Genomic DNA, 22,714 nt, shown 5'->3' with positions numbered 1-22,714 from the left:
CCACCCTTGAGTAGCAAATGTGATGGCACTTATTCATCCACAATCCCGGAGTGACTCTAACAGAAGAAGGACTCCATTTTAGACAGGAGGCACCTGAGGCTCAAGGAAGTCATTCAGCTAGGAACTGACCAAGATGGGCATGGAACCTATCTCGTGACGCCAGTGATGTGCTGGTAAATCTTTAACAACCAGCTCTGGGGGAAGGTGAGAAGGCAGAGGGACTAGTAGAAGTTTCCAATTTCCTTGGTGTAAATTCATCCACCATGAGAGATTTCAAGCTACAAGCATGAACTCACTCAACATGGAGTTGGGAAGAGATGTGCATAGTCACTGGTTCTCCTGAACCAGTACAAGCCAGCTCCAACTCATCACCACCTGCCTAAGGTCACCTCAGCTGCTGGGATAAGACTTGAGGCTGGCCGGTGTACCCTCGAGGCCAGCAGAAAGAAGTTCCCGTACCTGGGAGTTGACCCCTCACTTACCAAGCCCATCGTGAAACCTCCAATCCACGCCACACCTTCGTCGATACCTCTGAGCAAGCGCTGGAGGAGATACTATAAGATGTTGTGGTGTATGGAGACAAGATGGCCTCAGTAGCTCCTCCTGCAGACATGCTGCAGAGAGAAGAAGAGGTGGTGTAAAGAATTCACTCTCCTTTTACTCAAGTCCATGAGTCTCCAGCAGAGAGCCTTACATCCCTTTTCAGTTCATAAATCAGGACCTACTTGCCCCCCTCAATCTCATCGCTTGCTCCTCTTACTGCTGTCAGCAACTTCTTGCAGAAAATAATAATAATACTCAGAATCATTATAGCCCCCATTTATTGAGCGTTTACAATGACCCAGGGACTATTCTAAATACTTTCCATGTATTATCTCATGGAAACTTCACCAGAAGTCTAAGAGCTTGGAACTATATATCTCCATTTTACAAATGAAGATACTGAAGCTCTGAAAGGTGAAGTGACTTGCCCAGGTAACACAGCCATTGACAGGCAGAGCCAGGATTGAACACAGGGCTATCTAATACCAAAGCCTTTGTCCAAATAAGTGGTTCTCAAAGTGCAGTCTCCAGGCAACAATATCATCATCACCTGGGAGTGTGCTATAAATGCAAACTCTTAGGCCCCATCACAGACTTGCTAAATCAGAAATTTGGGGGATGGAGCCCAGAAATCTGTTTTGTAACAGATTTAATATCGCTAGGAGATTCTGGTGCACATTAGGCTTTGATAACCACTAGTCTAAATGTTTATGGAACAGGAGTTTGAATCCACTCTCTTCTTCTCCATCAGATCCTCCACAGTCACCTTGCTGCCACTCACCTCAGTGTCACTAAACGTCCTAGGAGTTCGCACCAAGAAGTAGCTGCGGGCCTTGCACCCAGAATGGCCAGACAGTTGAACTGTTTCCTCTTCCCTGGGGCACTGCAAGTCTTCACCTAGGGCTGCTGGGTGCAACTCCATGGCCTGCTCATCCTCAAAGGTCTCTTGATTGGTGGAAGCCTCAGCCTCCTCTCCTTCTGACTGAATCACTTCCTCTGTTAGGGCCAACTCTCCCTCCTGCTCCCCTGAACCTTCCACATCCTGGGTCAGGTCTGCCTGTATCTCTCGGACGTCCAAATTGGGGTCATCATTCTCTGAAAAGAAGAGGTAACTTGCCTTCAGTGGGGGGCGGGCGAGGCGGGGGGTGCAGTCCCTTTCTTCCAGGACAATGGACAGCTCTTATCCCACTCAAGCCTTCCTATGGACGCCACCTGGCGCCAAGACTTTAACAATCTCGGAGGCATTGAGTGAGGCTAGAAAAATGGATGAGAACCTGACTTCTAGCTGACACCACAGGTGTGTATTTTAGGGGTGGGAGAATGCACCTGTGAGAAGCCCTTCACCTACACAAGTGGGTGGTTTTTCTTTGTGAAGCAGCCCTGATAGAAAGTTCAGGTCACAGTTGTGAGTCCAGAAGAAATCTTAACAGAGATGAGCTGGGTCAACTGAAGAGGGGAGGCTGTGGCCTCGGCCCCACCAGTGCAAAAAGGGTGCAGAAAAGAGGAGAAAAGAGAAATATAGATGAGACGAGAAGGGGAGGACTTACCCAGATGAAGAGCAGCAACTGTCCCCAGCAGGAGAAGGGGCAGGAGCAGAGGGCATTTCATATCTACTCAGTCTTGTGACAGGGACACAGCTCCACCTTGCCTCCCTGGGTTGTCCAGTATGTCTGCAAAGCCTCTGTCACACGGCAAAGAAGAAGAGTTTGTTTAACTGGTTTATTAAAGGGCCAACTAGAGAGCTTGCTTCTTGTCCAATGAACAGGCCCTGAGCTGGAGAATAAGGGAAAGGACATGAGGGTGTTGGCTCAAGGTCAAAAGTCCCTTTTTTCCTGAGAACTCCATCAGTGCTCACTGGAACAACACTTAGCCCAGACCCTGTAAGAACAGGTCTGCTCAGGACCAGGGCCAATTTCACTCACAGTGGAGAAGAAGAGGGAAGGAGAGTAGCCATTATGGTCCGAAGGACAGACCTCTGAGGTATTTGCCAGATAGGGTCCTGCTTCCTCCCAAGCCCTGGACCCCTCCTCCATGGGCAGCCAGGGGAGCACTCACCTTCTGAGAGTCTGAGGCTCTGCTCTCAGTGTCTCTGGCTCTTGGGCCCCAGAGGCAACCCTTATACTGGGCTTTTGGGGATGTGGGAAGAGACTCAGGGTGGGGTGCGGGGCATTGGAGCTGATAAGGGGTTTTCTCAATCGTCTCCTCCCTGAACCCTATTGTCTACTATGACTGCAGGGACTTACCTCCTGGGGTCTACTGCCACCCACCCTGGTGTGCTTGAGAAGACCCCAGATGTATATTGTCAAGGCAAAGTTGTTATTATTGCCCCTAAATGGCCCCAGTCTGAACAATACTCCTTAACCCCGGGAGCAGCCTCCCTTTGGTACATATCCCAACAAATGGAGTGGAGAATCCAGGGATCTGGGAGACCATCACAGGAGGAGGAGGGAGGTGAAGGGAGCCTCAGTCCCCCTTGGCCCTTATCTAGAACAAGTCCTTTATATGCATTGCGTCCCTGAATCTTCACTTTCATCTCATTCCCATTGGGACATGTGATTATCGCTACTTCACAGACATGAAAAGTGAGATTCAAAGAGGGAAAGTGACTGGCCGAGATTTCACTGCAAGCAGGTGAACCAGGATTTCGAAGTCTGTTTGGCTCTACAACCTCTGTCTCTCTGTCTCCCCTCCCTCCCTCCTTTCCTAACTCTCCTTGTCCCTCTCCCTCCCTTTCTCACCTTTAATGTGTGAAAGACCTATGCTCTTTCTTCTGCACTGAGGATCTAAATCAAGATTCTCAACCTTTGCACTCTTACCATTTGGAGTCCATTCGTTGTTGTCGGGGGCTGCCCTGTGCATTGTAAGAAGTTTAGCAGCATCCCCAGTCTCTACCAATTAGATGCCAATAACACCTCTCCAAGTCATCACTATCAAAATTTTCTCCATACATTTCCAACTGTCCTCTGGGGAGTAAAATGGCACCAGCTGAGTATCACTGATCTAGAATGTGCCATTTTGTCCAACCTCAGGTCATATCTTCTGGCAAGGCAGCATCAACTTGAATGGAAAGCTTCATGCAGAGTCATTCAGACATCGGTGGACCACCTTCCCCACCCCACCCCACTCTCCATCTCCCTCCAGCCGTCTACCACCACAGGGTCAGGACTAGGGGGAAGTGAGTGATGCATTCATCTCGAGTGCAACATTGAAGGGAACACTACAGAATTCAGTAGTCAAGGCAAGTAATATTTCAATGCAATCTTTCTTAAAAGTCAAAATAAATGCAAAAATATCAAAATTTCCATCAACCAAGCTCCAGCCAAATTCAGTGCACTCCAAGGAAAGACTAGCAAGTGCTAAGCGGTGACTTTGCTGGGTATCACTGCCAAGAGCTAGTGGACTTGTCAGGATGGAGGACTCAACTCTGTGACCTCCTGGTTTTCCTCAGATTCCAGCCCAGTCCCCCAGTTCACAGGGAACCAGGAACAGGTAACTCAGAGGGTGAAAAGGCCTGGATTTCTTCCTCTCCTCTGCTCTCCCAGGGGACCTACAAATGGAGAAGTATCAGAGAGGTCATTTCTGGGCCTGATTGCAGAGTAACCGTCCTGGCTGTTATCTCCCCACCCAAGGGACCGGACCCTCAGCTTATCTAGCTGACTGAGGGGATTGGCCAATTCCAGGGCCCCCAAACCCTGGTCTCTGGGTTTCAAACTTCAGATCTCTTAGTGGAGGAGGGGATAGAGGACTAGACATCCTTCTCATTGTTCTCCCCCGTCCTGGGACCGAGGTCAGGGCATCATTTCACTCCGTGGTTGTGTTGACCAATAAGGTGAACTACTCCCATGAACCAGCACCACGACAAGCTTTGCACGCGTTTTTTCTTTTCAACGTCCATGTTTCACAGATGACGAAACGACATCTCAGAGCCCTTATACAGGTGCCCAAGATCACACAGCAAGTCAGAGACAGTTCTAAACCAGAGACAGGCTCCTTATGCACTCACGACTGCCTTCCCTCTGCCTCCTCTCACTCACCTCCCTTCTCCACAGCCTGCTCCTCCTCTGCATTGACCCAGTTTTCTTTGCATATGAACCCTGGGAAAAGTCATTCCAATGATTTGCTCAGTCACCACAGTGATGCCTATCTAATTTAAAACTGGAAATAACATTTTTAAAAGTCTACCATGGGCCACATATCATGCTTCATTCAGGCTTTTACATCCATTATCCTACTTAATTAGTCACTAAAATCATCCTACAATCTGGTATTGCCATCTCTAGCCTATATATCTACTACAAAAGCTCAGAGAGGTTGAATGACCCAAGTCCACACAACTCATAAGAAGTGACATGTTGACCCTGCTCTGTCTGACTCCCAAGTCCTTGCTTTTTTTGACACACCCAAATGTGTTACCTCCAGACACTCTAGCTAATGGTGCCAACGTTTTCAACGTCCGTCAACTTCCAGGTCTCTGGCTTACTGTTTGCATTTATGTTCATAGGGTTTTCAAACTCTGCCTCCCCAGAGTCTGTCCACCCCCACATTGTGTAGAGGGTGTGTCTTGCCATCTTGAGAGGCAGTGTTGTGTGATGTATAATGAAATCACAAGTCCCAGAGTCAGCCCTCTGTGTCTCAGTTTTCTCATTTGTAAACTGAGGCTAATGCCAGAACCTACCTCTAATGAGATCAGCTTCAGTACGGCTCTCAGAATTGTCCCTGTCAGATGGTGTTGGGAGTGGCCCTTGTCAGGAAACCACGGCTAGAACTGTGACCCTGATCAACACACAAGCCCTGAGTGTTGCTTGAGCTCTGCACTTTGCGCGATGTGAGGACTCCACAGATTCCATTGTAAACACACCATCTTCCTTTCACAGAGCTTAGTTAATATCTAAACTAAGATAAGAGAAAGAAAGAAAATTTCTTGGAGAAAGAAAATGCACACAGAAACCCGTATTTTGAAATGTAAAGCCAGTGCCCTTATGTCATTATTTTCATTTTCTACAACATTTTTTGTGGATGTATAACATGCATTTTGTCAAGTATGGTACACTGCTCAGGGAAGTTTTACAGAGTGAATGCTTCCACATAACTGTGCCCACAACAAGATGCAGAACGTTCCCGGGAACCCAGACGTCTCCTTCATGCCCCTTCTTGACATTAATCCACCAAAGGGGATCTCCATGGACTGGAAGTCACACTTCTGTCACAACACACGCCCCCAACAGAAGAGATTTATGAGGGACAACACAAAATCCACCTACCGCCTAGCACAGAGCCTGGCACCTAGTAAATGCTTAATAAACGGGAGATTTTGTTACTCTTTTTATTAATATAGGAATAGAGGGAAGTAATGCCTTCCCACACCAGAATATAAAGTCCGTGAGGGCAAGGAGTGAAAATTCTCCTTCAGCTACATCCTCCACAGTACCCAGCACAGGTCTGAATCCATAACAGTGTTTCAGAATTCCATCATCTTTGAAATCCACAGACTGTTGTGGTAAATTGCAATATTACAATGGACCTGCTTGATTTCTATCTGTTTCTCAATTTACTGTGCAAATCTGAGCAAGTAGCTTATCCTATCTGGCCCATACTCAAAAATGAAAGGTCTTGATTGGCCTCTCTCTATGACCTTGGTCCCATCTGTAATTCTCTGAATTTGAGGGGTCCTGGAGGAAAGGGGCTTCAGGGCATTGACCCCTTACTTTCTGCTTACCTCCCTAGTGGAGAGAGGATTCAGAATGCCTTCCTTCCTCATCTCTGATTGGGACACCCTCACCTCAGCTAGGTTGGAGTCCTATGCCCCAAGATGAACCCAAGGTTAATGGAGTCCATCCTGCCCGCCTCCCCCTGCGCCCTGCACTGTGCTCCATCCCCATAGGATCATGTTCTGGAGGGGAGAGCAGCCAATGCCTCCATCCAGAGAATCATAATGGTTAAAGGACCATGCTCTAGAGCAGATAGTAAAATAACAGCTTTGCTCGCATTTGGGTATTCAGCCTTGGGCAAATCTTTTAATAGGTCATCCCTTCTCTGAGCCTGGCTCTGTAAGATGGGATAATAATTGTTGATCACACAAGGTCATCTCTGTATAGTTCCTGCCACAGTAGGGAGTACTTTGTGAGTGTGTAATAAGTGGCAAAAATTAGTGGATATTGTTGTGCTTATATTATAAACAACTGTATGTTCCCAAACAGTGTCCTAACATATTCCCAGGCCTTATATAGAGTTGACCATAGAGCAGGTTGTCTGACATTGGGTTTCCCAAGGAGAAGATCCTGAGACAAGGACTTGTGTGCCAATTTATTTGGGAGGTGCAAGGGCACTAGTAGCGAAGAGAATAATTTACAAGAAAGTATGTGTTGTAAAGACAGCTACCTCCCTGGGTAACTGGAAGTTAATTCCACTGTGAAACAGTGGCCAGGACATGCCTTAAAATTTTTGCACCTGAGGGGCAAGGGACTGGGGTGTGCATACACCCACTCCTGAGAGTTGTCGGTTGTTCCTGGGACGTGCTAATTTTCTAGCACATTAAGGAAACCACAGACTGTAGGAGAGGCCAGGACATTGATGGTCCATCATGAAAGATTCAAGAGAGATTGGTGGGGTCCTGCCAGGATCTGTACACCGGCACCCAGTAATTGGGCATTCTATGAAAAGAGCTAGCTGAGCCCATTCCTCTGTCTCCAAGACTGCCCCACAGACCCCACCCCACGTTTCATCCTCCTTGACAGCAGTAACTTCTGGCTCCTTTCGTGAAAGACAGTAGAGTCACCGTAGGGCAGAAAGTTCAAGATTGAGGCTAAGCAGAGTGGATCAATGATCAGAGGAAACAGAAATCAGTTTCAGGAAAGTAATTTTATTCCTGGGTGGTGGAGGAAGGGGCATCAGGCACGGGAGGGGAGGCAGGGCCCCAGGAGGGGGCGGCTCTGAACTCCTGACTGGGTCCTGCTAAGTAGAAACAGACACAGAAGGAACGCCTAGCAATGAGGTACTCTCCAGCCACCTTCTGTGAAGGCAGAACAAGAAGGGCCTTCAGCCTCTTGTTTCCCCTGACTTAGCCCCAGGAGGGTCTTTCCCCCTCCCCACCGCACACTTCACTGGAAATGAAGTTTGAAGATCCAGAAGGCCTCTCCCTTGGAAGGTCCAGATCTTCCTAGCACCACCTCCATAAGCCCCTCCGACCTCCCATGCCTTGTCATCTTTCATCTCCACTTCCACATCACCTCGGTTCCACATGGACACACAGCTGCCACCAGAGCCCAGCTGCTGCCTGAGAGCCCAGTACCAAATATTCCAGGCACTGCCATCAACCCAGTAAAAGTGCCGGCAGCTGCCCTAGAGGAGAGAGCAAGGGAGAAGGTGGGCTTGGAGCATAAGACAAAGGGAAGGCAGGTAGGTAGAGCTGGAACTGTCCCTGTCTGATCCTCCTGCTGCCTGCTGGGCATTTGCCTTCTCTGCTGGACCATCATGGACACAGTCCTGGTCAACCAAAATGTTTATCCACAGTGATCAGCACAATTAGATTCTATGAATCCTCGTGACACACTCATCCTTCTGGCCCTGACAAGAGGTGGGACAGGAGTTTCAACCCCATTCTAGAGGTGAGGACCCAGGCTCATAGTCCTGCCCAAGTCACACAGACATTCAGAAGCTGAGCAGAACTTGAACCCAAACCTACTCATCTAAAACCTTGGCTGTTCCCGATGCCTACGTTGCCACCTTGCTCTCGTGTCCAGGTGTCCAACTCACCCCAATTCTTCAGAGGATCAGAGAGCAGAAGCACAAAGAAATCTGCAGCAAGTTGAGCACTGGCTTGGGTCAGAAGGGGCTCCCCATTTAGATCTGGGACCCCTCTTACCAAGCCTGTGTTCATGCCTGAAATCCAGCCTTGACCCTGGCTGACACTTCTGGCTGGGCACTGGATGTGGTAGGTAAAGATGAGGTTATGGATGGAGACGAGTTTGCCCCAGTAGCACCTCTGCCAAGTATACTGCAAGGCAGGATAAGGGAGGAAAAATGGGGTGCCCCTCCTCAGGAATACACATGATGTTAGCCTTGGGTCTTGCAGTCTCCACAATTCATTCTCCCACTCACCAAGCCAGTCAAACAGCCATTTGAAGACTGGAGATCAAAATGTAACTACTGTTTCCACTTGACCCTCACCTCTTACGCCCTCTTACCCACCTCTAAAACCTCTGAGAGCCTCAGAGCCTTCTGACACCCCCAGGGTCCTCAGTGAGGAAAATAAACAGGGACTCAGATGCCAGACACATTCCCTCCATGCCCTTCTCCCCACCCCGGCCTCAGCATCAGCCACAGGCCACTCACCTGAGCTTGACTAAACGTCATGGCTCTCACCACCACAACAAAGCGGCAGGTCTTGCATCCAGGGATGCCCACCTGTTTGACTGTATCCTCTTCTTTAAGGCACAGAAAGTCCTTGTCCACCTCTTCTAGGGCTGAGACTGATTTGACAGCCCCCTCTTCCTCAGGGGCATCTTCATCTCCAGAGCCTCCCTCTTCCTCTTCCTCCAGCAGCGTCAGTTCCTCCATAGGAGCCTCCATTGTCCCATGTTCTGGCATCTCCCCATCCTAAGGCAGGATCTCACCTCCCAAAGGGCTCTCAAAGATGGACGTTTCAGTCCCTGGTAGACAGAAAGTCCAACTGCACCCCCTCACATCTTTCCTGTTCCTCTCCAGAACCATGGACAGTTCCCTCCTTGCCCTAGCCATCAGAATGCTCAGCCTTGGAAAGAGAGGAACCTAGAACCAAGCCTCCGTGTGGATAACCTAGCCTCCCACATGAGGTCATGGGGTGAAGATCAAGGACTTCACATCAGGCCATTGTGGGTTTGGGTACTGATTCCATCATCTACTAGCTTTACTTCATTTGCAGTATGGGTATACAATACTACATTCCCCGTGGGAAGGCTATGCGGATTAAAGGAGATAATGCACAGAAAATGCTTAGCACAGTACACTAGGTGAGCTCAAAGTAAAAGAAAGTCATTATGGTGATCATCATGGGCATTATCTATAAAGAACAAAATTGATAATGTCATAGTATAAATGAAGCTGCAGATATGCAGATGCCCCAAGGGGTCCTTTTAACTCCAGGTTCTACAGTCTCTGTTCCTTTAAATGCAGACATCTTGCAATAGAGGATGGCCAGCAAAAGAGGTGGCTTTGTGACTCTGACCCTACATACTCTAGAAAGGAGCAGAGGAGAGAAAGAAAGACTGAAGACTAAGGAGACTTACCCAGATGAAGAGCTGAAACTGCCCCAGATAGAACAGCCAGAAGCCAGAGTTTCATCTTGGCTTTTCCCTGCAAAGGGGAACATAGTTTGTCAAACACACACATACACACACACACACACACACACCCCACAGCCACACCATTAGGGGACATTGGGAGTGAGGTAAAGAAACAGCAGGTATGAACAGAAGCCAGGATGGGCCAGAAAAGCTAATGCTGAGCCCAGCCTTTGATTCTCCAGGATCCTAGCACTTCTTTCTGAATAGAATGAAGCAGACCATGAGGGGCAGACAAGGTTGGCTTTCCTGTGCACCTGAATGTGAAGAGGGGAATATTATTTTTGTTTTGTACTTAATAAGCCCCTCACAGTCTCTGAAACAAAGAGAATCCAGAAACAATGATTATTGGCCTTCCTAGGCCACACAGCACTTGGAAAGTGGGTTCCCTCCTCAAAGCTCAAAAAGCCACATGTGCATCTCTGCCTTCCCCAGACAAGGAGAGCTCTCGCATACCTCAGAAGGAATGTGAAAGGTAGAGGATGAGAATTCCTGTCCCTGCTGACACCCTTGAAACCTGACAGCCACACACAATCCCAGCCAGCCCTCCAGAACCTCCCAGCCCAGGCCAAATGCCTCGCAGGAGATGAACATTTACTTGGAATAAGTTCCACTACACCAGAAAGCACTTACCTGCCCAGAAGTCTTCCTGGGTCCTGAGGAATTCCCAAATCCCAGATCTTCCTTCTCTCCATCCCACAGTGGCATTTTATATAGGGACTTTGGAGGAAGTTCCCCAGAGGAAGGAAAGTTTACCACAGCCTGTGGGAGGTGGGAGGGCTGATAAGAACCCTTCATTTCTTCACTTCCTTGCGGAGACCACTCATTACCCTCAAGCTTCTCTCCTGTCACCCCTTTCAGGAACCTGGAGCACCACTCTCAGATGTCTCAGAGCCAGTGGTTCCTATCCTGTACTGCATTTCAGAATCTCCTTGGGAGCTTGTCCAAAATGCATGGTTCTCCTGCTTTATTGGTGGGAACTTGAACTGTCATAGAAGTTTTAACCCTGAAGTATGTTTCATTAGCTTCACAGTAAACCTGCCTCCAGGAATGTTGGAGTGTGGGCATAACCAGGAGGACTTAGCGGACATGAACTTAACTGTAGATGAGGGCTGGCCCCTCGAAGGAAAGTGCAGAGAAAAGGGGTGTGGGCAGCTTTGGGAGTAGTTTGGGATGATCAAGCAGTGGGCACTTGCAAAGGCCCAACACCAATGATCTCCCACCGCAGGGAGAGAAGGGGTACGATTCCCACACACAAGGCCCATCAGCCTTCAATGACTCTGCCTTCACCCCTCAGCTCCATCCTCAGGATGGTGGGATAACACCACCCCAGGAGCAGCCTCCAGAATAAGGCCATGTCTGGATATCTGATCAGCAGACACATCAATGAAGATGACACTGCATTCTCCAACCAGGAGGCCCACAGCCTTTCCCAGTGAATTCAGCTCTCAGGAGCCTGGGCTGGGGCTGAGGACGTTCTCTGAGGAGGAGATGGAGGCAGCGGTGTCCTGGAGGGGTCCTCTTCCCCAGCCCTCTCTTTTCCCAAACTGGGCTGGTCCTCCTGTGGGTGCATCAGCCCATCCTGGCCTGAACCCGTGTGTGTGAGCCTGACACTGTCTTCCCACAGCTCAACTAAGTTAGTGCTTTTGTATGCTAGACTTCGGGTTGACATCAGTACTGATAAAATAGCTAACTTGTCTCTCCTGCATCCTGGTGTCCTCAGCACCGTCACCAACATAGCCACATGGACCCGCACACAAACCCTGGCGAGCTTGCTGTGGTTTGTTATTAATGCTATTTCATAGAAGAAGAAATGTGCAATACATGGAAATTCAAACTGGAACCCATGCTCATTCCTACCACTACACTACTTACTTCATAATTCTGCACAAAATCCAACATTTAGTGACAACCTGCCATTGCCAGGCCAAGGGCTAAATGCATTACAGATGTTGCCGTACTCAACTTTTATTTTATTGAAGAAGAAAGTGAGGCTTAGTAAGGCTAAAAAAATTGAAATGTAGAACTGGGCCTCAGACACAGAGCTTTGTGATTCTGGGGGCTCGGATTCAGACTTCTGTGCTATGTCTGTCCGGGAAAAATTAGGACATTCCTGGGCACCTTCTTTTCTATAGGTGCTGGGTTAAACCAGGTTCTGCTGCAGTAACAAGTAGGCTGCGAAATCTCAAGGTTTACTACACACAGCAGGTCAGACAGCCCCTTCCATCAGGTATCTATGCCTTCAGGGACACAGGGACCCCCAGATCCCTGTGGCAAGGACAGTGAGAATGGGAAGAGCATAGGGGGTCATTTAAAGGCCAGGCCTGGAAGAGACTTACATCATTTCCTCCTACATTGCATTGGCCACACCTAGTAGCATGCTGCAGAGCCCAACTTATGCAAGGAATAACAGGAAACACAGTCTACCTCGGTCCCCAGCAAGAAAAAAATGGTGAACATTGCACTCTCTGCTTCCTTATCTCCTTTTCAATGGCTTCTCTTCTCCACAACTGCCCTTTCCCAATGCCACTGACAGTGACACACATCCTCGCCTTCTATGTTTCTTCTACAAATCTTGTTCTCGGCAAGCTATCAATCAACCTCCCAGATGCATTAAGAGATAATACTCTTAGGGGTTTCTTCTCCTAAGAGTATTTGCTTTTTAATCAAAGGCTATTCAAGATTGCAAGGACTTAAACAACCAAAGGAATGAATATATAATGGTTGAAGTCGAGTCCAATAACAGACAGTGCTGGATATTTGAGGGACACCTTATCTACACTTGCCTGCCTCAAGCAAGCTTCAATCTGGAGACGTCTAAGCCCCCTTCTCTCCCTGCCATCCCTCTACCTCCAGTCTTGGCTTGCAGGATATTGGGTGACTGGGATTGGCTAGAACCAAGTCCCCAACAAGGAGTTAAGTGGGCGCTTGCCATTTAGCCAAAATCCCAGTCCCAGAGCTCCCTATGCAGATCTTCCTTTACTGCCTATCCCTCCCACCTCCTACAGTCAGATTCCACTGTTCTTTTAGAAGCAGTGTCAAGAATTAGCCTGTTGAGGAGTCGGCCCTGTGCCTCAGTGGTTAAAGTTCCACACACTCTGCTTCGGTGGCCTAGGGTTTGCAGGTTAGGATTCTGGGTGTGGACCTACTCCACTTATGGGCCATGATGTGGAGGCATCCGACATACAAAGGAGAGGAAGATTAGCATAGATATGAGCTCAGGGCGAATCTTCATCACACATACACGAAAAAGAATTCGCTTGTTGCAGTATGCAATGCAGGGACCTGGGTGGAGGCTTCACCCCCAGGTAGCCCCCGTTCCATGCCCTTGGGGAGACTGGCATGCTGTGATTAGCAGCTTCCTGACTCAATCTGCACCCAAGGCTGAGGGACACACCCCTCTGTGGAGGACAGGCCTCTTCACCAGAAGCAGTCCCTGAGGTCAAGCATTGGTGAGATCCATGGCAAGCCCAAGACCCGTGGTCCCGTTGTCAGAGGCCCGCTCATATTCAGGGAACTCAGCCCTGCTGCTTCTTCGCCACCCGCCTCCCCTGGGGTTCTCCACCCTGTCCTGTTCCACCACCTCCAGAACCTTTATAAGAAAGCACATCTGGGAGACTGCTCTTTTAGTTCCTGAAACTCCACATCACATCACATACCTGGACAGGCACACACGTGTTCACACACAAACATAGACCTGTACACAGGTGTGCTCAGACACACACTAACACGTATACACACCCCAAAACATACTGGCCAAAGACACACAAGTACACACATGCGTGCACACACGGATTCAGGCATCTTACGGTGCAGAGCTTCATAGGTGTCCACAGACACACAGGCTTATCCGTAAATACACAGAGATGTACAAAATGTACAGCCTCAAACAGCACACAAATACACACTGACTCAAAGATTTACACACATTTACATATACAGATTCACACATACACAGATACACACAGGTATACAAAGAGTGACTCACTTACACACCCAAATACATATACACGCATGTGCACGTGCATCTCCAGAAATATTTGTACCTTCTCCCTGTGCTCCATGTAGAACGACACCCAAAGAAGTATTTCTGTCTCAGAGTGCCCCCCTCATTCTCTCCCCACAACCCAAGGCTGTCTGCCCTCTTAATACCCAGTCTCAGGTCTGAACTTCTGCTTCCTCAACCCCAGATCCTACTGGGAGCCAAGCATCCTGCCTCGAACAAGGTAAAGAGCAGCAACAGTTCTCTCTCTCAATGTCCCCTGGGTCAGAGAACAAGGAATGAGGGAGAGAAGCTGAGGCCTGGGGCTGTAGACACAGCATAGGAGCCACAGGCTACCAGATATCCTGACTGGCCCCAAGGCCCTCCTGCTGGGAGGCACCTCCATCTTGAGAATGTAGCCCCTTTAGGGAGGTAGGCTGCAGATGTGGGAGAGGGAGAAGGGTCAGGGAGTGGGAAGGACAGCCACCCTCCTGGGAATGGAGTGGGGAACAGATCTCAGAAGAAGTTGGGGCCTTTCAATTCACCCACAGTGGCTGGAAGAATACAAAATAGAGGCGACTATCTGAGGCCAACAAGATAGAGGACTAGAGGGACAGGCTGCCACCAGACAAGACTACTAACTCCTTGCTCCCAGGTGCTTATCCACAAGCCATCTCACTACTCCACCCAATCCTTTAATCAGCAAGATCGCCTCCGTTTTGGAAAGCCACCCCACTCCCACCCCACCCCACACTCCATACTGAATCCAAACAAAGCAAGAGGGCCAGTTCCCCACCTCGCACCTAATGGGATCTTCCCCAGAGCCTGGAGGGGAGGGGTGGGAATCCCGGAACCAGGGCTGAAAAGGGTCCTCCAGAGTCCATGCTCCGCCCCCAGGTGGCGCTGCAGCCGAACACCTCCAGTTCCCCCCCCCACCCCCCCCCCCCCCCCCCCCCCGCCCCCCCCCGCCTTGCAGGAGTGAGTGATTCCAGGCGTTTCCAACCCCGGGGATTCCTCCAAAGTGAGCAGTGAAGAAACCAGTCAGGAGATGCTGTGGGAAGTCTGATTTTATATCCAGGAGGGACAAGGAGACCAGCCCAGTGTCCAGGGGACAGACAGGAAGCTGTGAAGGGAGGAGGCTCCAAGGCAGGGTCTCCGTGTCACCGGCTTAGGAGGAGCAGATGAAGGGCAGACGCGTTTCGCAAGGAGCTCGTCGCCAGTAACCATCTGGGAGAACAGAGCACAGTGAGGTCAGCTGCCCATCTGAGTGTGGCTTGTGCCCCGCTCCTTCCCACCTCAGGCACCTCATACCCTCCCTTGCCTGTGTCTCAGCTGGCCAGAGGCAAAGCAGGGATGTGAACTGGAGCAGTCTTACTCCAGCGCCTATGGTCTTAGCCATTGTACTAAGCTCCCTCACATCCCTCATCCATGCTGTTGGAAGCTGGAGAACTGTCTGTCAGCCATCCCTAATTCCACCATCTTTCCTTCATCCCTCATCCACAATTAAATTCACATCTGCTACTCTCATCTGTTGCCCTCATATCAGGAGAGGGAAAGGACGTCCCCCTACCCCAGGCCGTAAGATAGAAAGCCCGCATCTAACCCCCACACAGGACACCCCATCACCTGGTTTTGCTTTGAGGAATCCTTCCCTACATCTCAGCCCTTCTCACACAGAGGACGTTGGCTCTCCAGTTGGGGGGAGGGTGTGAGTTTCGGAAAGTGTTTGAGACAGCTCAAAAGGACAGTATGTAAGAGTCCACATTGCCCCCCTTCCCCTTTCCCAGTCCCCCTCACCTCTGCTACTCAGAGCAACACAGTTGCCTCTCCCATTTCCGGTCTCCCCTGGGGGCCAGTTTTCATAATCCCAGGTGCTCCCATCAGTCCAGTGAAATCTCCTGCGCCACCACTAGAGAAGGGATAGGCTGCATCAGAGGGCAGACGTCCAGGAAGACAAAGACAACCATGGGATCCAGAGAATGCACACCAAGCACCAAGCATCCCCTTCTGGACACTCACTATATGTATAATCTCTTCTCACTGTTCACCCAGCTAGAAGCCAGATACCCTAGAGATCCATCCCTGAGTGCAGGCAATAGCATCATCACACAGAGTAGGCTTCTCAAACTTCATTGTGTATACAAATGTCCTGGGGATCTTGTTGAAATGCAGATCCTGATTCAGGAGGTCTGGGGTGCGGCCCAAGATTGTGCATTTCAAGCAAGCTACCAAGGGATGCTGATACTACTGCTTCATGGACCACCCTCGAGTAGCAAATGTGATGGCACTTATTCATCCACAATCCCGGAGCCACTCTAACAGAAGAAGGGCTCCATTGTAGACATGAGGCAAGTGAGGCTCAAGGAAGTCATTCAGCTAGTAAGTGACCAAGATGGGCATGGAACCTATCTCGTGACACCAGTGGTGTGCTGGTAAGTGTTTAACAACCAGCTCTGGGGGAAGGTGAGAAGGCAGAGGGACTTGTAGCGGTTGCCAATTTCCTTGGTGTAAATTCATCCACCATGGGAGTTTACAAGCTACAAGCATGAAGCCACTCAACATGGAGTTGGGAAGAGATGTGCATAGTCACTGGTTCTCCTGAGCCAGTACAAGCCATCTCCACCTCATCACCACCTGCCTAAGGTCACCTCAGCTGCTGGGATAAGACTTGAGGCTGGCAGGTGTACCCTCGAGGTGATCAGAAAGAACTTCCTGTATCTGGGAATTGGCCCCTCACTTACCCAGCCCTTCAAGATGCCTCCAATCCAGACCTGGCCTTGATTGATATCCTTGATCTTGTACTGGAGGAGATGGTTTAAGCTGGAGCTGTGTATGGAGACAAGATGGCCTTGGTAGCACCTCTCGCAGACATTCTGCAGAGAGAAGAAGAGGTGGTGTAAGAATTCACTCTCCTTTTACTCAAGTGTATGAGTCTCCAGAAGAGAGCCCTATATCCCTTTTCAGTTCAGAAAGCAGGGACCTACCTGCCCCCCTCAATCTCATCACTTGCTCCTTTTACTGCTGTCAGCAACTTCTTGCAGGAAATAATAATAATACTCAGAATCATTATAGCCCCCATTTATTGAGCGTTTACAATGACCAAGGACTATTCTAAATACTTTCCATGTATTATCTCATGGAAACTTCACCAGAAGTCTAAGATCTTGGAACTATATATCTCCATTTTACAAATGATGATACTGAAGCTCTGAAAAGTGAAAGGACTTTCCCAGGTAACACAGCCATTGACAGGCAGAGCCAGGATTGAACACAGGTCTATCTAATACCAAAGCCTTTTGTGCAAATCAGTGGTTCTCAAAGTGCAGTCTCCAGGCAACAATATCGTCATCACCTGGGAATGTGGTATAAATGCAAACTCTTAGACTCCTCCACAGACTTTCTAACTCAGAAATTTTGGGGAAGGGGCCCAGAAATCAGTGTTTTGGCTTTGAGAACCAGTAGTCTAGATGGATATGGAAGAGAAGGTTGGATCCACACCTTTTTCTGCCATTGGTCCTGCACAGTAGCTTTCCTGCCACTCACCTGAGCTTGTCTAAAGTCCTTGGGGCTTGGCACCAAAAGGTAGTTGACATTCTTGCACCCAGGATGGCCACACAAGTGTATTGTTTCTTCTTCCCTGGGGCACTGCAACTGTTCAGCCAGGGCTGCTGGGTCCAACTCCATGGACTGCTCATCCTCAAAGGTGTCTTGATTGGTGGAAGCCTCAGCCTCCTCTCCTTCTGACTGAATCACCTCCTCTGTCAGGGCCAACTCTCCCTCCTGCTCCCCTGAACCTTCCACATCCTGGGTCAGGTCTGCCTGTGTCTCTCGGATGTCCAAATGGGAGTTATCACTCTCTGGGAAGAAGAGGTAACTTGTCATCAGATAAGGTCTCCCCTCTTCCAGTGCCATGGACAGCTATGATCCCACTCAAAACTTCCTATGGACGCCACCTGGCACCAAGACTAGAAGGATCTCTGAGGTGTTGGGTGAGGCAAGAAGTCTTGGGTCCCGTGCACAAATGGATGAGAACCTGACTTCTGGTTGACACCACAGGTGTGTATTTTGGGGGTGGGAGAATGCACCTGTGAGAATCCCTTTGCCTACACAAGTGGATGGTTTTCCCTTGTGAAGGAGCCCAGATAGAAAGTTCAGGTCACAGTTGTGAGTCCAGGAGAAATCTTAACAGAGATGAGCTGGGTCAACTGAAGAGGGGAGGCTGTGGCCTCGGCCCCTGAGTGCAAAAACAGTGCAGAAAAGAGGAGAAAAGAGAAATATAGACGAGACGAGAAGGGGCGGACTTACCCAGATGAAGAGCAGCAACTGTCCCCAGCAGGAGAAGGGGCAGGAGCAGAGGGCGTTTCATATCTACTCAGTCTTGTGACAGGGGCACAGCTCCACTTTTCCTCCCTGGGATGTCCAGTGTGTCTGCACAGCCCCTGTCACACCGCAAAGAAGAAGAGTTTGTTTAACTGGTTTATTGAAGGACAAACTAGACAGATTCCTTCTTGTCCAATGAACAGACCCTGAGCTGGAGAATCAGGGAAAGGACATTGGGGTGTCGACTCAAGGTGAAAAGTCCCCTTTTTCCTGAGAACTCCATCACTGCTCAACGTAACAACACTTAGCCCAGACCCTGGAGGAACAGGCCTGCTCAGGACCAGGGCCAATTTCACTTACAGTGGAGAAGAAGAGGGAAGAAGTGTAGCCATTAGGCTTCTAAGGACAGATATCTGAGATGTTTGCCAGATAGGGTTCTGCTTCCTCCCAAACCATGGACCCCTCCTCCATGGGAAGCCAGGGGAGCACTCACCTCCTGAGAGTCTGGGGCTCTGCTCTCAGTGTCTCTGGCTGCTGGGCCCCAGAGGCAACCCTTATACTGGGCTTTGGGGAAGTGGGAAGAGACTCAGGGTGGGGTGCGGGGCATTGGAGCTGATCAGGAGTTTGCTCAATCCTCTCCCCCCGAGCCCTGCTCTCTACTATGACTGCAGGGACCTGCCTCCTGGGGTCTACTGCAATCCACCCTGGTGTGCTTGAGAAGACCCCAGATATCTATTGTCAAGGCAAAGGTGTTTTTATTGCCCCTAAATGGCCCCAATCTGAATAATACTCCTTAATCCAAGGATCAGCTTCCCTTTGGTCAATATCCCAACAAATGGAGTGGAGAATCCAGGCATCCAGGAGACCATGAGAAGAGGAGGTAGGAGGTGAAGGGAGCCTCAGCCCCCCTTGGCCCTTATCTACAACAAGCACTTTATATGCATCACGTCCTTGAATCTTCACTTTCATCTCTATCCCATGAGAACATATGATTATCCCTATTTCACAGACATGAAAAGTGAGATTCAAAGAGGGAAAGTGACTGGCTAAGATTTCACTGCAAGCAGGTGAACCAGGATTTCGAAGTCTTTTTGGCGCTAAAACTTCTGTCCCCCTTCCTCCCTCCTTTTCTCACTCTCATTCTCCCTCTCCCTCCATTTCTCACCTTGAATGTGTGAAACACCTATGCTCTTTCTTCTGTACGGAGGATCTAGATCAAGATGCTCAGCCTTTGCACTCTATTTGGAGTCCATTCTTTGTTGTGGGGTCTTCCCTTTGCATTGTAGGAAGTTTAGCAGCATGTCCAGTGTCTACCTACCAGAACCCAATAACACCTCTCCAAGTCATCACTATCAAAAAGGTCTCTACTTATTTCCAAATATCCTCTGGGGAGCAAAATGACTCCAGTTGAGGACCACTGATCTAGAATATGCCATTTTGTGCAACCTCAGGTCATATCTTTCCAGCAAGGAGGCAACAGCTCGAATGGAAAGCCTCAGGCAGAGTCATTCAGACATTGGTGGACCACCCTCCCCACCCCACCCCACCACCCTCCTCCCACCAGCCATCTATTACCAAGGGTCAGGACTAGGGACAAGTGAGTGAAGCAAGATTTAAGGATGCAGAAATCAAGGCAAACAAAATTTCAATGCAATCTTCCTTAAAAGTCAAAATAAATGCAAAAATATCAAAACTTCCATCAACCAAGCTCCAGCCAAATTCAGTGCAGTCCAAGGAGAGACTAGCAAGTGCTAAGTGGTGACTTTGCTGGATATCACTGCCAAGAGCTAGTGGACTTGTCGGGGTGGAGGACTCAACTCTGTGACCTAATGGTTTTCCTCAGATCCAGCTCAGCCCCCAAGTTCTCAGGGCACCAAGAACAGGTTACCCAAAGTGTGAAAAGGCCTGGATTCCTTCCTCCCCTCTGTTCGCTCAAGGCACCCACAAATGGAGAAGTATCACAGAGGTTACTTCTGGGCCTGATTGCAGAGTAACCGTCCTGGCTGTTATCTCCACAGCCCAACGGACCAGATCCTCAGTTTATCTAGCTGACTGGGGGGATTGGCCAATTCCAGGGCCCCCAAACCCTGCTCTCTGGGTTTCAAACTTCAGACCTCTTAGTGGAGGAGGGGGTAGAGGACTAAACCTCCTCCTCATTGTTTTCCTTCGTCCTGGGGCCCAGGCCAGGGGCATCATTTCACGGAGTGGTTGGGTTGAGCAGTAGAGTCAACCACTCTCTTGAACCAGCATCACAACAAGCTTTGCATGTGTTGCTTCATTTCAACATCCCTGTTTTACAGATGAGGAAATGACATCTCAGAGCACTTAAACAAGGTGCCCAAGATCACACAGCAAGTGAGAGACAGTTCTAAACCAGAGACAGGCTCCTTTTGCACTCATGACTGCCTTCCCTCTGCCTTCTCTCACTCACCTCCCTTTTCCACAGCTGGACCCTCCTCTGCCTTGACCCAGTTTTCTTTGCACACGGACCAGGGCAAAGACATTCCAATGGCTTCCTCAGTGAGTACAGTGATGTCCATCCATTAGCTCACACAACTCATAAGAAGTATCATGTTGACCCTACTCTGTCTGACTCCCAAGTCCTCGAGTTTTTGGACACACCCAAATGTGTTACCTCCAGACACTCTAGCGAATGGTGCCAACATTTTCAACATCCATCAACTTCCAAGTCTCTGGCTTACTGTTTGCATTTATGTTCATAGGGTTTGCACACTCTGCCTCCCGAGAGTCTGTCCACCTCCACATTATGCATAGGGTGTGTCTTGCCATCTTGAGAGGCAGTGTTGTGTGATGTATAATGAAATCACAGGTCCCAGAGTCAGCCCTCTGTGTCTCAGTTTTCTCATCCGTAAACTGAGGCTAATGCCAGAACCTACCTCTAATGAGATCAGCTTCAGTACAGCTCTCAGAACTGTCCCTGGAGGATGGTGTTGGGAGTGGCACTTGTCAGGAAACCAGGGCTACAACTATGACCTTAATCTACACAGAAGCCCTGAGTGTAGATTCGGCTCTGCGCTTTGCATGATGTGAGGAGCTAGACAGGTTCCATTGTAAACACACCATCTTCCTTTCACAGAGCTTAGTTAATATCTTGTTGGTCAGGAAAAATACACACAGAAACCTGTATTTTGAAATGTAAAGCCAGTGCCCTTGTGTCATTATTTTCATGTTTTACAACTTTTTTTGTGGATGCATAACATGCATTTTGTCAAGTATGGCACACTGCTCAGGGAAGTTTTACAGAGTGAATGCTCCCACCTAACTGTGCCCACAACAAGATACAGAACTTTCCTGGGAACCCAGACGTCTCCTTCATGCCCCTTCTTGACATTGATCCCCCAAAGGGGATCTCCATGGACTGGAAGTCACACTTCTGTCACAACACACGCCCCCAACAGAAGAGATTTGTGAGGGATAACACAAAATCCACCTACCACTTAGCACAGAGCTTAATGCTTAATAAATGGGAGATTTTGTTACTCTTTTTATTAATATAGGAATAGAGGGAAATAATGCCTTCCCACAACAGAATATAAAGTCCATGAGGGTAAAGAGTGAAAATTCTACTTCAGCTGCATCCTCCACAGTACCCAGCACAGGGCTGAATTCATAACAGTGTTTCAGAGTTCCAGCATCTTTGAAATCAACAGACTATCATGGTACAATTACAATATTACATTGGACCTGTTTGATTTCTATCTCTTTCTCAATTTACTGTGCAAACTTGAGCAAGTAGCTTCTCCTATCTGGCCCATACTCAAAATATTAAAGGTCTTGATTGGCCTCTCTCTATGACCTTGATCCCATCTGTTATTATCTGGATTTGAGGGGTCCTGGAGGAAAGGGGCTTCAGGACACTGACCCCTTACTTTCTGCTTACCTCCCTAATGAAGAGAGGATTCAGGATGCCTTCCTTCCTCATCTCTGATTGGGACACCCTCACCCCAGCTGGGTTGGAGTCCTATGCTCCAAGATGAACCCAAGGTTAAGGGAGTCCATCCTGCCCGCCTCCCCCTGCGCCCTGCACTGTGCTCCATCCCCATAGGATCATGTCCTGGAGGGGAGAGCAGCCAATGCCTCCAGCCAAAGAATCATAATGGTTAAAGGAACATGCTCTGGAGCAGATAGTAAAACCACAGGCTTGCTTGCATCTGGGTATTCAGCCTTGAGAAAATCTTTTAACAGGTCATCCCTTCTCTGAGCCTGGCTCTGTAAGATGGGATAATAATTATGGATCACACAAGGTCATCTCTGTATAGTGCCTGCCACAGTAGGGGGTCATTTGTATGTGCACTGTGTGGTAACAGTTAGTGGCTATTGTTGTGCTTATATTATAAACAACTGTGTGTTCCAGAACAGTAGGGGGCTGTGTCCTAACATATTCCCAGGCCTTATATAGGGTTGAACATATAGCAGGTTGTGTGATATTGGGTATCCCAAGGAGCAGATCCTAAGTCAAGAATTTGTGTGCAAATTTATTTGGGAGGTGCAAGGGTACTAGTAGCAAAGAGAATAATTCACAAGAAAATAT

General features: G+C 49.0%; 2 protein-coding genes and 2 pseudogenes across 2 annotated transcripts in view; all 4 read right to left on the bottom strand.

Moving 5' to 3' along the window:
• Positions 1–554: 554 nt before the first annotated feature.
• Positions 555–2,151, bottom strand: LOC124229079 (proteoglycan 3-like; annotated as a pseudogene).
• A 76-nt stretch (positions 2,152–2,227) lies between these two features.
• On the bottom strand, positions 2,228–9,861 carry LOC124229077 (bone marrow proteoglycan-like; annotated as a pseudogene).
• Positions 9,862–15,010: 5,149 nt separating this feature from the next.
• Positions 15,011–18,208, bottom strand: LOC124229076 (proteoglycan 3-like). Its single transcript, XM_046644191.1, has 5 exons — positions 18,148–18,208; positions 17,386–17,699; positions 16,584–16,715; positions 15,640–15,751; positions 15,011–15,069 (listed from the first exon to the last, which is right to left on the bottom strand). The coding sequence occupies exons 1-5, from the start codon at positions 18,206–18,208 to the stop codon at positions 15,011–15,013; spliced, it is 678 nt and encodes a 225-aa protein (XP_046500147.1).
• A 946-nt stretch (positions 18,209–19,154) lies between these two features.
• The window catches only part of LOC124229075 (bone marrow proteoglycan-like), a 5,639-nt gene continuing 2,079 nt past the window's right edge, over positions 19,155–22,714 (bottom strand). The window contains exon 5 of the mRNA XM_046644189.1: positions 19,155–19,160. Within this exon, the coding sequence (XP_046500145.1) occupies positions 19,155–19,160 (6 nt within the window). The remainder of the gene's footprint in view (positions 19,161–22,714) is intronic.

This window comes from Equus quagga, chromosome 17 (genome assembly GCF_021613505.1).
Source record: "Equus quagga isolate Etosha38 chromosome 17, UCLA_HA_Equagga_1.0, whole genome shotgun sequence".
Classification (NCBI taxonomy): Eukaryota; Metazoa; Chordata; class Mammalia; order Perissodactyla; family Equidae; genus Equus; species Equus quagga.
Note: the sequence above shows the minus strand (reverse complement) of the source record. Positions and strands in the feature narration are given on the sequence as shown.